This window comes from Neodiprion fabricii, chromosome 4, assembly GCF_021155785.1.
Source record: "Neodiprion fabricii isolate iyNeoFabr1 chromosome 4, iyNeoFabr1.1, whole genome shotgun sequence".
NCBI lineage: Eukaryota > Metazoa > Arthropoda > Insecta > Hymenoptera > Diprionidae > Neodiprion > Neodiprion fabricii.
In genome coordinates, this window is record NC_060242.1 from 25428298 (window position 1) to 25442714 (window position 14417).

General features: G+C 38.3%; 1 protein-coding gene across 1 annotated transcript; it reads right to left on the bottom strand.

Annotated features, from left to right (window-relative positions):
- Positions 1-1254: 1254 nt before the first annotated feature.
- LOC124180702 (putative uncharacterized protein DDB_G0282133) lies at positions 1255-7466 on the bottom strand. Its single transcript, XM_046566448.1, has 6 exons — positions 7361-7466; positions 6243-6910; positions 5735-6020; positions 3389-5139; positions 2631-2811; positions 1255-2369 (listed from the first exon to the last, which is right to left on the bottom strand). Exons 1-6 carry the CDS (start codon positions 7452-7454, stop codon positions 1954-1956), a joined length of 3396 nt encoding a protein of 1131 aa, XP_046422404.1. The 5' UTR covers positions 7455-7466; the 3' UTR covers positions 1255-1953.
- Between the last annotated feature and the right edge of the window lie 6951 nt (positions 7467-14417).

Below are 14417 nucleotides of genomic sequence, written 5' to 3' on the forward strand. Positions count from 1 at the left end.
TTTGCTATCTGAGACTGTAATAAAATCCTACCGATGAGCAATTCATGCGAGACGAAATTTTACTGACGTTTAGACGGAGCTTTCTCACGAACGAAATCCTTTGTAGCAAACCTAATTCCGCTACTTTCGTCGAAATTTCAGATTTCTTGAACTGCTCAACGTCAAGTTGTTATACTTACTCACTTAATAGAAATGCAAGCCAACTTTGCCGAACCTTTGAAACTCTTTCTATATACGATTTCCAAGCCTACGACTCGAACTGTCGAGGTTTTGCTAATCCCTAAGTGTGGTTGAACCGTGACTCGATAAAAATGTAACAGACTAATTCTATCCACCTGTACCGTTCGACAATTTGACGGGTTTGAAATCTCACGTTCACCGTAAGCACTATCCTCACGGGGATCGTGACTGGGTGGAAATCGATCATCGCTTCTTTGGCATTGTGTTCGACGACTTCACCGAGATGACTCATTGCCGCAGACTGCCACTTCGATAAATTATAATGGTCAACTTATTCAGTTTAGACTGCTCGAAAAATGAGCAGTTTAGGAGAGGAGTACTCTCGTTCTTCGCATCACGGAATCCGGACGCCAAGTTTAATAAGAAGCGTAAAAACGAGAAAGGAGTAGGTATAGATATGGAAGCAAATATTCTTTTATATGATAATTTAGCATGAGTCTAAACTCGTTCTGTCTGAAAATTAACCAAAGACCTGTCCAAAAATACACACAGTTCAGAGTTATTGCTGTTAGAATGTTTTCACCTAATTCACCATTCTGCTAGAATGTGCCACAAATTTTAAACTTACACACAACTGTGAATAACTTACCAAAACAAGCGGCAATGTCCCGACACGAGCAGCCAGATTAATTTCTGCGACTATCTCGGTGCTTGATTCAACCTCGATTAACGCCAGAGGATTATTCAAATCGCGTGCACGCTGATACGTACCAGCCGCTGAAGAAGAAACTTGTTCGATGTCCGAAATGTTGTGGGATCTTTGGTAAAACCTTAGCTTTAACACATAATCGATGAGATCGTAAGTTCAGTAGCTGTAAGCCGAATCTGATGATTATATTTTTACAATATATTATCTCTCGGTGAATTTACTTTCTATTTTCGCAAAGCAAATTTCTGCCGAGATTTCAGATCAAGAGAGCTTATAAAGATTGATTTGGAACAATCAACTATTACCTACCTCTCAGGTGTTATATTGCAGATCTTGGTTATCGATTTCTCCAAATCCTATCTATCGATGGTTGTGACTGAATTACGCCTGGCTCCCTGAATGCGGCTTGAGAAGTGGTCAATAAATGAAGAATATTCGGTGAAAGCCATGCATAAATGTCTATTCATTGTATGGTATAGAAACTAAATGTACTATTTCTATATTCACTTAGCGGTTATACAGGGAAATAAAAACATGTTAGACCACACGAAGTGTTCTGCACAGTTTGATACATAGGCTGAACAATACACGCATAAACCTGGACCGCCAAATTCTTAGCCTACGCCTAATTTACGAAAAATTACAAAACTCACAGTTGTTAGCGATTATATGACATTAATGGCATGTAAAGTAACTTACTGACGTACAACGATACTTGGCTCTTAGCCCGATTCAGTTATGATTAATACGTATATCGGCCAGAATCTTACATTACTTGGATTGTAGGTATCGTATTAGTAACTTTCTCATACATGTTTCAGAGCTCAAATAATTGTCGTTATTGAAAAACAAAATGAAAGTGCTGTGTTGGATAGGAACTAGTGGTCCTGTTCCGAATTCTTACCCAGGAATGTCAAGATCTGGATCTTGGAAATTTTAGATGAAGATCGTCGTAATGCGTTTAAAACATAGCAATACAAAATTAGCCGTCCCTATATATGGGCTTTCTCTTATAAGGTATATTCTCCTTCCTACGAGAACGCACATTGTAGATATCAAAGCGTTCAACCAAACAGATTGGTAGTAAAACCCGGAGATCTCACGATGTTGGGTAGCACAATTGTGCCAGGATTCTTGATGTTGCCAATCTGACTGGTCGTAAAACGTCCTACTCCGTGATCAACGGGGCCAGTTACTAAAATGTTAACTCCGCTTCCGTATTTCTCATTCAAACTTTGTCCTAAGTTTCCTCCATAGTTGACGTACCGGGTTTGGGACCCCGATGGAGTCATTATGGAAGTAGAAACAATGGAGCCTGTATTTCGAGTGACAGAACTCAAAAGCGGATTAACATGTAGATTCACTTGTTGCTGGCCTGTGATTCCCGAGAAACGGCTGCCTCCCGTGCTTTTTGAACCCACTACCGAAGTTGACCATGTCGATTGCAGCTTATCACCAGGGAGAGGATTTCCAGAAAAACCTGCAATTTCAAAAGCCGCTTAATTCTATTTCTTGAGCTCAAGTAGGTCATTCATATTTTAGAACGATGTGACACCTTAGACTTCATAATTTGGTTCTCAAAATTGAGTAATATTGTAGGTATATGATTTTATAGCTTTTGCTACATTGATCATTGGTGGAAAAGGTCCGATTTTTCAAAACAATTCGTGTTATCAAAATATTTTGTAACTGATTGATGGCTAAAGATGGGTACAAAGTGTCAAATTGAGAAAGCTGTTACTTGAAACTGAAAAGCTGCTGTTGCGAGACGCTGATTTGCTGGAGCCAGTGCCAGAGCTGCTACTCTGCTGAAACTTTGCTTCAAATGTGCCAAATTCCGTATTGGGCCGCTGTTGGCCTTGGACGTTGCTCGAGGATTTAGATATTTCCGTGCCCGATTGAAAGTTTTTGATAACTTGACTCTGTAACGAAAGTTATCTGAGTTAGGCTTATGAAACATTTAGTAATACAAGAACGAAACGTGAAAAAGTGTCATTTGATCCAGGGTAAGTTAGTAGTAATTGGCGATTATATGCGGAAAAGTCATTTCAAAATGAAATGTATTTTCGAATATGGCTCTGTCCGTTTTTTCGCCAAAAGAGTATATTACAATTACGGCAGATCGTCATTTAGAAGTGGACATAAGTCGCACAGATAATCATGTCAGTGACATTACACAGAAATTGTGTTCGTTGACAATCGCTGCCAGATTCCTTTCAACTTCTAGTACAAGAAATTAAATATAGCTTTTCGAAAAAAACCGATGCTACAACATTGTTCATCTTGAGACATTTGCATTCGTTGAAACCAAGAAATGTACAGATGCGAAGTACTCATAATTTCTAAAATAACCGATTTTCAGGACATAGTTGATCTGTGATGATTCTATTGTTACGGACAAGTTAAAAAAAACAATAAAAAATGAATCTTCAATTGAAAATAGGAAACATCCGGTAACAGTACCCATAAAAGTATTATTGAAAATAGAATGGCTCGTACCACACCAGCAGTATTGCCACCGATGCTCACGGCCTCAGACGCTCCATTATTCTTAATCACATTCGCATCATGTGCATAAGAGTTTACAGCAGTGGCAGAATTCAGATTCACTTCGGAATGAGAATTTGCCTCACCAGAATTGGTATTCAAATTGATGTTCGTTCCAGCATTAACGTTCACTTCAGCAGTGTTTGTATTCATGTTGACATTCGTCTCGGAATAAGATCCCGAGTTATCAGTATTCGTGTTCAAATTGATGTTCGTTCCAGCATTAACGTTCACTTCGGCAGTGTTTGTATTCATGTTGACATTCGTCTCGGAATAAGATCCCGAGTTATCAGTATTCGTGTTCAAATTGATGTTCGTTCCAGCATCAACATTCACTTCGGCGATGTTTGTATTCGCATTGATATTCGTCTCGGAATAAGAGCCAGAGTTATCAGTATTCGTGTTCAAATTTATGTTCGTTCCAGCATTAACGTTCACTTCGGCGGTGTTTGTATTCGCGTTGTCATTCGTTTCGGTATATAAGCCCGAGTCATAAGTATTTGTGTTCGTTCCAACATTAACGTTCACTTCGGCGGTGTTTGTATTCGCGTTGTCATTCGTTTCGGTATAAAAGCCCGAGTCATAAGTATTTGTGTTCGTTCCAGCATTAACGTTCACTTCGGCGGTGTTTGTATTCGCGTTGTCATTCGTTTCGGTATAAAAGCCCGAGTCATAAGTATTTGTGTTCGTTCCAGCATTAACGTTCACTTCGGCGGTGTTTGTATTCGCGTTGTCATTCGTTTCGGTATATAAGCCCGAGTCATAAGTATTTGTGTTCGTTCCAACATTAACGTTCACTTCGGCGGTGTTTGTATTCGCGTTGTCATTCGTTTCGGTATAAAAGCCCGAGTCATAAGTATTTGTGTTCGTTCCAGCATTAACGTTCACTTCGGCGGTGTTTGTATTCGCGTTGTCATTCGTTTCGGTATATAAGCCCGAGTCATAAGTATTTGTGTTCGTTCCAACATTAACGTTCACTTCGGCGGTGTTTGTATTCGCGTTGTCATTCGTTTCGGTATATAAGCCCGAGTCATAAGTATTTGTGTTCGTTCCAGCATTAACGTTCACTTCGGCGGTGTTTGTATTCGCGTTGTCATTCGTTTCGGTATATAAGCCCGAGTCATAAGTATTTGTGTTCGTTCCAACATTAACGTTCACTTCGGCGGTGTTTGTATTCGCGTTGTCATTCGTTTCGGTATATAAGCCCGAGTCATAAGTATTTGTGTTCGTTCCAGCATTAACGTTCACTTCGGCGGTGTTTGTATTCGCGTTGTCATTCGTTTCGGTATATAAGCCCGAGTCATAAGTATTTGTGTTCGTTCCAACATTAACGTTCACTTCGGCGGTGTTTGTATTCGCGTTGTCATTCGTTTCGGTATATAAGCCCGAGTCATAAGTATTTGTGTTCATTCCAGCATTAACGTTCACTTCGGCGGTGTTTGTATTCGCGTTGTCACTCGTTTCGGTATAAAAGCCCGAGTCATAAGTATTTGTGTTCGTTCCAGCATCAACATTCACTTCAGCAGTGTTTGTATTCATGTTGACATTCGTCTCGGAATAAGAGCCAGAGTTATCAGTATTCGTGTTCAAATTGATGTTCGTTCCAGCGTTAACGTTCACTTCGGCAGTGTTCGTGTTGACAGCTCCAGAAGATCCGGATGAGAAATGACGTGGAGAATTGAGAAACGGATTTCCAGCGTATCCTGCAAGTTTAGTGATCTCTAAACTAACCACCCGAATGATAACTAATTTTTGAAAATTGAAGCGAAATGTGTAAAATGCGAGAGCAGTATTGAAGCTCCCTGAAAACGAATGCTTACCACCTTGTCAACCAATTGAAGTATATTCATATTATTCATGCAGACGTAACGCAGATGCGTGGACATACACACATGTTTAAAAATCGCCCGAAGATCTTATTTCAATGGCAGTGATAATATGGGTGATAGGAAATGCGGCAGGTCACGAGATTTCAAATATTTTATTTGTCACATGTTTGAAACGGCTTGGTCAATTTTGGTTTCGTTGCAACTGGGTTTATCCAAGTATGAAAATATTTATATAATACTGTTATTTGTTAAATAGTGTATTGTTTACAACAAGAAAGCAAAGTCACTGCACCACCTTTGTGTCACATGTTGTAAATTAATATACATGAACACAAGGCTGAAATCTGCAGTTAATATTAGTATTGAGGCAATGAATCTTAATGATAGGTTCTCCAACCAGTTAGTAGAGTTAAGCATTAGAATGGAAAGTCACGGTTGTATAAATTGGTATTAAAATTTGACGAGCTACTGCTTTTAGATTCGGAACCGCCGAAGCTTCCGCTTGAGCTAGTTTCAAAGAAGGATGAAGAACTCTGGTGTCCTCCGGCTTGACCAATGTTGGCTACATCGAGGGAAGAAGCTCCATCGAATTGGGTCTGTTCGCCTGTCACAGCCGTGTCGAGATTACTATAGCCAGTGTTTGTTCCCACAAAATCTAACTTATCGGCGTCGGCGTGTTCGAATTCCTGGTTTGCAGCGTTCGCATAAGATCCACTGTTCTGGCTCCCCTGAAAAAATTGGCTGCCAACTTGACCCTGCAACGATATGTTTTCGATTGAAGTGCTATGCAGTGAACAAAACTTTCGATACAATATCAGAAATGAAGTGTTGAGATATGTAATGTCGTCGACAATTTTCTCTGAAAAATAAAATAACTCGAATGTTTGTCTGATATGATCATTATCCAAAATATGCATGTCGTATACGATACTAGCCCCCTTAATTACGAATGTATACAAAAACAGAATTGTTCATACCGCATTGACAACGGCTCCAGCGGCATTGACAGATCCAGATCCTTGATTGTTGCCTGATCCTGTAACGCCGAGATCATTGTCAGCTCTGACAATGTGTACTACGGGTCCGCTTTGGGCGTAGTAACTTATCTTTCCACCCAAGTTGTCAGCTCCGTTATTCTGATTCAATCCCTGATTTTGGTTTTGTCCAGCATTCGCGAGAGCTCCAGAACCTTGAATAACGGACACTCCCTGCTGAATACCGGCGTTCGAAAATTGCTGAGCGTTCAAGTTCTGTTGGTTTTGAAGCAAGCTGCTACTTTGCCCGATGGATTGCGCGTTTACGTTCAGGTTCGTATTTGCTTCCGAGAATCCCGTATTGAAATTGGTATTTGCATTAGTCAAGCCGATCTGTCCGGCGGAAGATTCAACATTTCCGAAATGGCCTTGCGAGTTGGCGTTCAAGTTCTCATTGCCATAAAACTTTGCTATATTGGACTGGGAATTCGCGCCTCCCTGTCCGACCGAAAATATGTTTGTGAGTTCTTGGCCTACGGCAATCGCCGGTTGCAACACTACCGGCAACAAACCAGAGGAGAACCTAGACGAAGACGAAGAGGATTGCGACGACGCCGAGGAAGAAGAGGAGGATGAATGAGACGACGTGGACGAAGACTCCACGTTACCACCTAAAAATGGTTGTTACTGTAATTTTAAAATTCTGGCACGACTGCGGCAGCAGGAGAAACTAATCGTGAACAAAAATTCTAATGATATAAATGAACTAGAATGGGCAGCTATTTCTGAAGCATAAATTATTCTACACGAATGTATTAATCAAGTATTCTACAACCAAGATTGAAGAGACGATATGCAGCCGCATTTCATACCGAAATCTGAATGAAATGTAACACTGATTTTCAGCAAAATGTGTCGGATGAATAATGGGGCTAACATAAACAATCACTTTGGCACTTGGACAACGGTTAGATAGAAGCCGTGGATTATTTGAAGACGTAGCAAAACGTCATTGCAGTATCCGAAAAAAAACTTTACACTCAAGCGTATTTGTAGTTTTGTGTATAGCAGTTCGGTGTCGGGTGAAAATTACAAATTGAACCGGAATACCATCCGCCTACCTGGGAATGGGAATCCAAAGAACGGCACGTTCGGTACCGGTGCAGGGTTGGCTAGTCCGACCACCGAAAATAATATGATTGACCACACCAACATCTTGTAATGAAAACTTGAAGAGAACTGTACGATATTGGGTGTTATCCATTATATATCCACCATCTTGATGGAGTAATCGGTAGGGATATGGAAAATTGGTACCCATCGGCTAGTCATTAAAAGACAATTTGAAAATTTTTCAATGGAACTTGATAATGAGTTCCAAAATTTGCTAAGCTGTCTGATCCAACATTGTGACACTAAGTGTAATAAGTTCCGTCTTCGAATCCGTATTCAATCTTTGGGTGACTAAGATCCTCCACTTCTTTACGCCAGGATGTCCCATTTTTCACGTGAATCATGAGTTAAGAAATCGTAGTAAATATTCAGGAATTTTTCCAAGAACGTATTTTAAATTCGGTTAAATATCTAACTATACATTATACTCTTGAAACATTACTGTCATTGCAATTTATACGAAACATAGTTCTCGAGATATGAACGAAGAACTTCGTGTGTCGCAGGTAAGACCAGCTAGTAACATACAGTATAACTTTACTGGGTGTAATTAAAGAATTAACACTCACTACTGGAAGATGGCATACTACAATTAGGTACAAGTATTTGGAGAGCATTAAAATAGATTAAAATCATCATAATTACGATGAGCTGCATGAAAAATGGAGGCCACGGCATCTTTTCGAAATCTGATATACATCTTTTAAGGTAGGCCGTTAAAAGAGAACCACAATAAAGCCTCAGGCGTGTCAAATTGAAATATTTAGGAATACACATTTGTTGGTGCTGTAACGTAACATGTCGTAACATGATGAAATATGTGTCGTTTTTTAGGAAAGTTTCCGAATATCACATTTACAGCGTCCATCGACGTAGATAATTGAATCAAACGTAGGCATACGAATCAGGAATATTTTGTTCGTGACTGAATGCATTTGTTACTGTCGCAGAATATTGCAACACATATCTACTTATATCTTGGGCCATTCATAGGTTTCACGTAGAGTTCAGTCTTCCAAGAACATATTAAACGTTTCGTAATGACGTAGTATCGCTTATTTACTTTCACCTTTAATTGGCTATATAGGTAGAAAGTCGATGATCTGCGAATACGTAGAATCCTTGAATCAAAATTCATTAAGTATTCGGTTTTGAATCAGTGTGAACCGACGCGTCGTCAAGCTTTCTTGATCGTTGTAGACATCGAAATCAAACATTTTTATATAATCGGTCAGTAAGTGGTTTTTGATTTGAGGTTTATCAACAATTTTCATAAGTCCTAAGTGTAACATCAATCTTTATACGGTCGCGTTTCGAGGCATCGGAGCCCAAAATTCTATTCCAATAGTCAATTCAGTAAACCTACTCGGTGTAAGACTTTCAATTTTTCTTTCAACTTCAAATTTTAGCAAGTCCTGTGACCAGTCCATTCATAATTGACGGGCAGGGACTCGTTGCGATATCTATTTTACCGTCATAGGCTACTCGGCGTCAGTACGATTCCTGATTGAGTTGATATAAATACGTTGCACATACCCACCAAGAGGCGAATGATGTACAGCGTGCATACTACGCCTCGAAACCGGGAGAGGCGTTCCACATCACTGTACAATTACAGCCGGCTTGTGCAGTGCTCCAGGGTTAAGCTAACGGTATACCATCATCGATTCTTTATTTTCCACGACTTCCTCTTGGAACGAATCGCATACTCCGAAATAAGCCGTCTCACGCATGACTGGGTCCTGTTCCCATGATACGTCTTAAACAAACAAACGAAAAACATTCTACACCCGTCTCGTTCGTTTCACTTTATCCCGCTCTCATCGGTTCAACTCCCAGACTGTCATTGGCTGCGGATTCAAATTGCGCACAACGTTCTGCTCCTGCGGACACCTTCCTCAGACCAAGAGACGGTAGTCCGTGAACTGTTTCATGACACTGTCCAACAAGAATGGATTGTGTTTATTCAGCAACAAAATCATTCCGTCATATTGGTTTTTCTCTAAGGATTTCATGCTGATGAGTTGGCGCAAAACACTTTTTTTTTTATGTTTTGAAAATGAAATGAAATATTTTATACAATAATTTTCCAAACTGATCGTGAGACACCTTTTAACGTTACGAAGCGTTACGAGGTATCAAAATTTTATACGTAATTTTCATTTTTATTGTATCCTCGAAAGCAGGACTCGTTTTGGATTCGAATCTGTTAACAGAATCCACCCATAATCAGTACTGTCATACTGTTTTTTTTTCTTTTTTTTTTTTGAAATGGTTATAAAAGGTTTTTTCTTTTCACTCTACTTATTATATCCAATGGGATAGGAACTCTCCATGAAAACTTGCGTATTCAGCGACGAAAAAATTCTTTGCAAAACATTGGCTCGCAATTGTGATGAAAAATCGTAGTGAGACGGTGTAATCGCGGACTAGTTCATCACTTCGCATAGTCCACGTACACCCGAAGGCATAATAATGGTCCGTGAACCCGGCCCAGCAGCCCGGGAAGGACAATGGACCGAATCCGTGGGGAGATGACGCAACGGTAATCTCCTCGTGGTGTCTTCGCGTCGGTAATCATGCAGGGTATTCCGCCAACAGCGCACGTGGTCCTTCATCAAGCAGACCAGGGAGCGAGTTGGGATCAGTTTTTTTATTCCTCATGCACGGGCGGCTCTGGTTCGCTCAGTTTTTCCAGAGGTTCGCTTACCACCGTCAGCTAAGGTCAATGCTCGGAAAATATCAAGTCGGTTTGGAAGGTAAATTGCAAGTATACAGCATTCGCAATTACGAGGACAAATCATTGTTCGACGTGCACTTGGTTGACAGTTTATGAGGATAACTGGTATGAGCTGATCGAAGGGTTAATCTCTGTTAACTAGTAATAGCGTACGTTGATGGCGATTGCAAAGATGATAAGTTGATTAAAGCGAGGTTACGGGAATTGCAAAATCCAAATTTTGCGCTTGAAAAACATCAGTGATAACGTTCAATTGTGGGACTAATCCTAAATAATGATCGGAGGTAAAAATTAAATTTTTTATAACTCCTCGAGCATTCGAAAAAAAAGGTGGAACTTCTCGAAGGTTTCGTGGATTTTAATTAAAAAATAATTTTTTACACAAAAACAAAAAAAATTAGAGGTTGCAGCTATCACCTAAAAATGTTTCAATGAAATGAAAAATGGTGATTGCTGAAATTGGTCTTTTTACCATCTTTACCACTTAATTACTATAATTATACTGTTGTTCTATTACTACAGTCATTACTCTGATGAAATAACACGTATATTCATTTCTACAAATACTTATGATAAGTTTCACGTACAATTAGTTGTTTCTCAAAACTTATAAAGAAAACCTACCGTTTTTAGGACACAGAAAGCAATACGACTTAACATTACATTAGTCAAAGAACTTGTAAGAAATAAATTGACAGTAAAAAAGCCTCTCTACATGGGATTACATAACTAAATACATCCATCGTTGACAAAATGTTCTAAATATGTGAAATAAATAAGAGAAATTTATGGTGTAAGAAAGGAGAAAGGATCTCAATTTAAACCATTAGAGTGCAAACTACTTTGATATTATTACTTCTTCACTTTCGGCGTAAAAACTTACGACTACAATACTCACTTGTACTGTTTTGTCTCCCAGAGATGACCATTTACTTCAGGTCTGTGAGACGAGTTGGCAGGTAATTATTGCAAGTCCCAAATAATATGCAACTTCTCACAAACTATTATTTTATTACTATACTATTTGATAGAAGTTTTGCCAAAAAACGTCACGAGTGTTAACAATATCAAATGTGATTACTCAGTTCATTAAATACTACAATCCAATGATTTTTGATATAATTATTTTAAACAATTGGTCATCAGATTCAACATGATGAAGGCTGTGTCAGGTAATTCCGAATGATTGATCATGGAAACTTGATAACCGTACCGTGTAAGGAATTTATTAAAGTCTAGATTCATGCGTAATAATGGAAAATACGACGCTGCATGTTTTTAACACATATAAATTCACAGCGTTTTACAGTCAGTTCTTGCACCAACGGCGTTATGTGCCGTTAGATAAGACTAATATTAAAGCGAGAGACAGTTATTCCTTAGAATAAAGAACAATATGAGGTTGAAGTTTGTTACGTGCACGCTACACTGACCGTACGAAACTATGTGTAAAATTCAGCGGCTGCATAAGATTTTACGACCTGATTAAGAACGACTTTGATAATTAAATAAAATTATTTCAAAACACTGGATCACGCTATTGGCAAATTAGTATGAACTTTATACTAACTCGTAGTGCACGCGAATGTTTCAGGCAACTTACACGAGCTTGCGGCCTTATGGAAAGTAATTTTGCTTTTTCTGTTATTCATTATTACATTCCTGGGCTACGGTGTTTTCCCTAAAAATGTAATAAATGAGCCTAAAATTATACACTAAAGTTTCGACATGCATGTTTTGACTCAAATTGTTCAAAAACGGTGAAAAATCTATTAGATTCGTTCATCGACCATGATGACACAATCCTAAATTCGTTATACTATACATATAAGCAATTTCATTTCGTACCTAAGTTCTCTCTTCGTTGTTTCACAAGCAGAATGGACTTGGTGTAAAACATTGTAATCAACACCCTAGTCATTCTAGTGGATAATAAATGTTATTCAATCGGACACGTGAGTGCACCTAACGAAATTTTCATCGGTTATTGCAAATCCTGGAAATATAGGTACGAAAAAGAAAATAACTGTGTACCGAGCGTTAAGCATTTTGGGTCGTATTCCTCAGTCTGAGATATTTAAGACCAAGATCTAGTGGTTGTACAGCATGATATTTTTTTTGTTCACATTTCGTTACGCATTAACGTCAGAAACTTCAAGCTCGTAATTACACAGATCACAAGTAGTTACAAAGATTACAGGGATTACAAATGATTACAAAAATTGCACATAATACGAGAAGATCACCAAGATTAGAGGGAATCACAAGAATTGTAAGTCGTTGCAAAGATTACCAGGATTTCACGGATTACACAGATATCATGAAAAATCCAAAGAAATCACAAAAGTTTAGAAAGAAGTAAAATGGATTCCAAAGCTTTCAAGGACTGTAAGAAACTACAGTAGTTTTTGCTTTACGAAAAAAAATTTGAAGTTTGCATTTTTCCCATTTATATTACTCGTAAAACAAAAACTGCCAAACCAATCACGATTATCCTATCTCACGCGATAGGTACAGGTATAATAAAGATTTTTCTACTTAGGTTATATTCAATATTTCGTCTCCAAAAAATTTGTAAGTTTGTTTATATGTCAATAAATATAATGTACAAATTACGATAAATTTTATTTCAGTGGTTTGTGTTTAAAAAAATACCCAAAAAACCTTCAAAGAAACAGCCTTCACACTGGACGACTCCATTAATGTTCAGGGGCCTCAAAAATTGATTACGTTTTATTGGTCACATACTGATGATAGTTATAGATGTGAAAATGAAGCAGATACGGATTTTCAGTTAATTAATACCATTGTTGTAACATTCAAGTTCACCTTCGTACAGTTCATCTGTTGAATGAAATTCTTCGGTATAAGAAATTACAGCGTAAAACGAATTTGTAATTGCTCGATTTGTCGAATTGGATTTACAATTCGGATCTTACCGTTTCTAAGATCCAAACTGACTTATTCGTTATCCCGGTACCGCGGTATGGCCCTATTTCTATCTGGGCCGCGACAAATTGCCAATGAAACTCCGTACAATTGAATCGTAAGAGTCGCGTTATGTAGCCTGGAGTGAGGCTTGAAGCTATTCACGAACTAGACGAGCTCGGAAAGAGGACTTTGCAACGGGTTTCTTTGAATCAAAACATCGACTATATACAGAACAAACGTAATCGAATTTGAAAAGAAACATCGTGTTCTTGCAAAACCATCATATTTTACATTTATGACGTGAACCCTTCTCGGACATAAATAACAAGTAGACAACATCATCGTTCAACGCTGTGAATAAATTGAAGATAGTAGGTATTATTTACAACCATCGGTTTAAAAAATGAAACATGATAGGCATTCTTGTTGCTCCAAAGTTTGCTCACGACTCGAGTATCTATTCGACATTTTCATCGAGTCAAGCTACGTTGGTATTAATTACTGATTGGATCTCACAATTAGTTTCGATAACCTTCGTGCTTGCATGGTGTGGTTCACCATTCAACTCTCAGGCTTCAGTCGATCGATAATAATCACACTTCAGACGATAACACAGCTGTGGCATACCTGACGTAAAATGAATAGCCATCGAATAATAGTCAACTGCAGATGGCAACGACCTCGAGGGAAAGGTGATACGGCCTATCAGTCAATCACTTGAGACTATCAACCGTACGTATAAACTCAAGGTCAACAGAGAAAATGTTCACGCAATATGTCTCAGAAGTGAACAAACAGCTGACTATTCCCTTATCACTTTCAAATCATGATATACTTAAGCTACCAAGATCTTCATACAAATAAAAAAAAAAAGAAATAATGTAATAATCAACAAAAGTTTAACTTCGATTTGCATCGAAATTGTTAGAACCTATGATGATCGTGATCGAAAAATTGACTGAAAAACTTATTCTATGACGTTAGCATCATTAAATATTGAATTTTACACATTAAACAAACATTGATCATGATCAACAATTTGAAATATTGAATTGACTCGTGAAAAGAAAGATCAATCGTTTCAGTGACTTTGTAAAAATTACTAGTCTTCTGAAAGTGAAATCGAACGGATTTGCTGAAGTTAGATTTTCTTACGAAATAATTGGAATGAAACAACGATATCTAAGCTTCCGTTTATAATTACAGAGATCTTCGCAGCTTAAAAATACAACAATTTATACTAAATTCTCAATTTTATACCCCGTGCTAAAAACACTGGAAAGTATCGTTTTATCAACTTCTCGAAGATGATAAAGGTATGGAATAGATCGGTT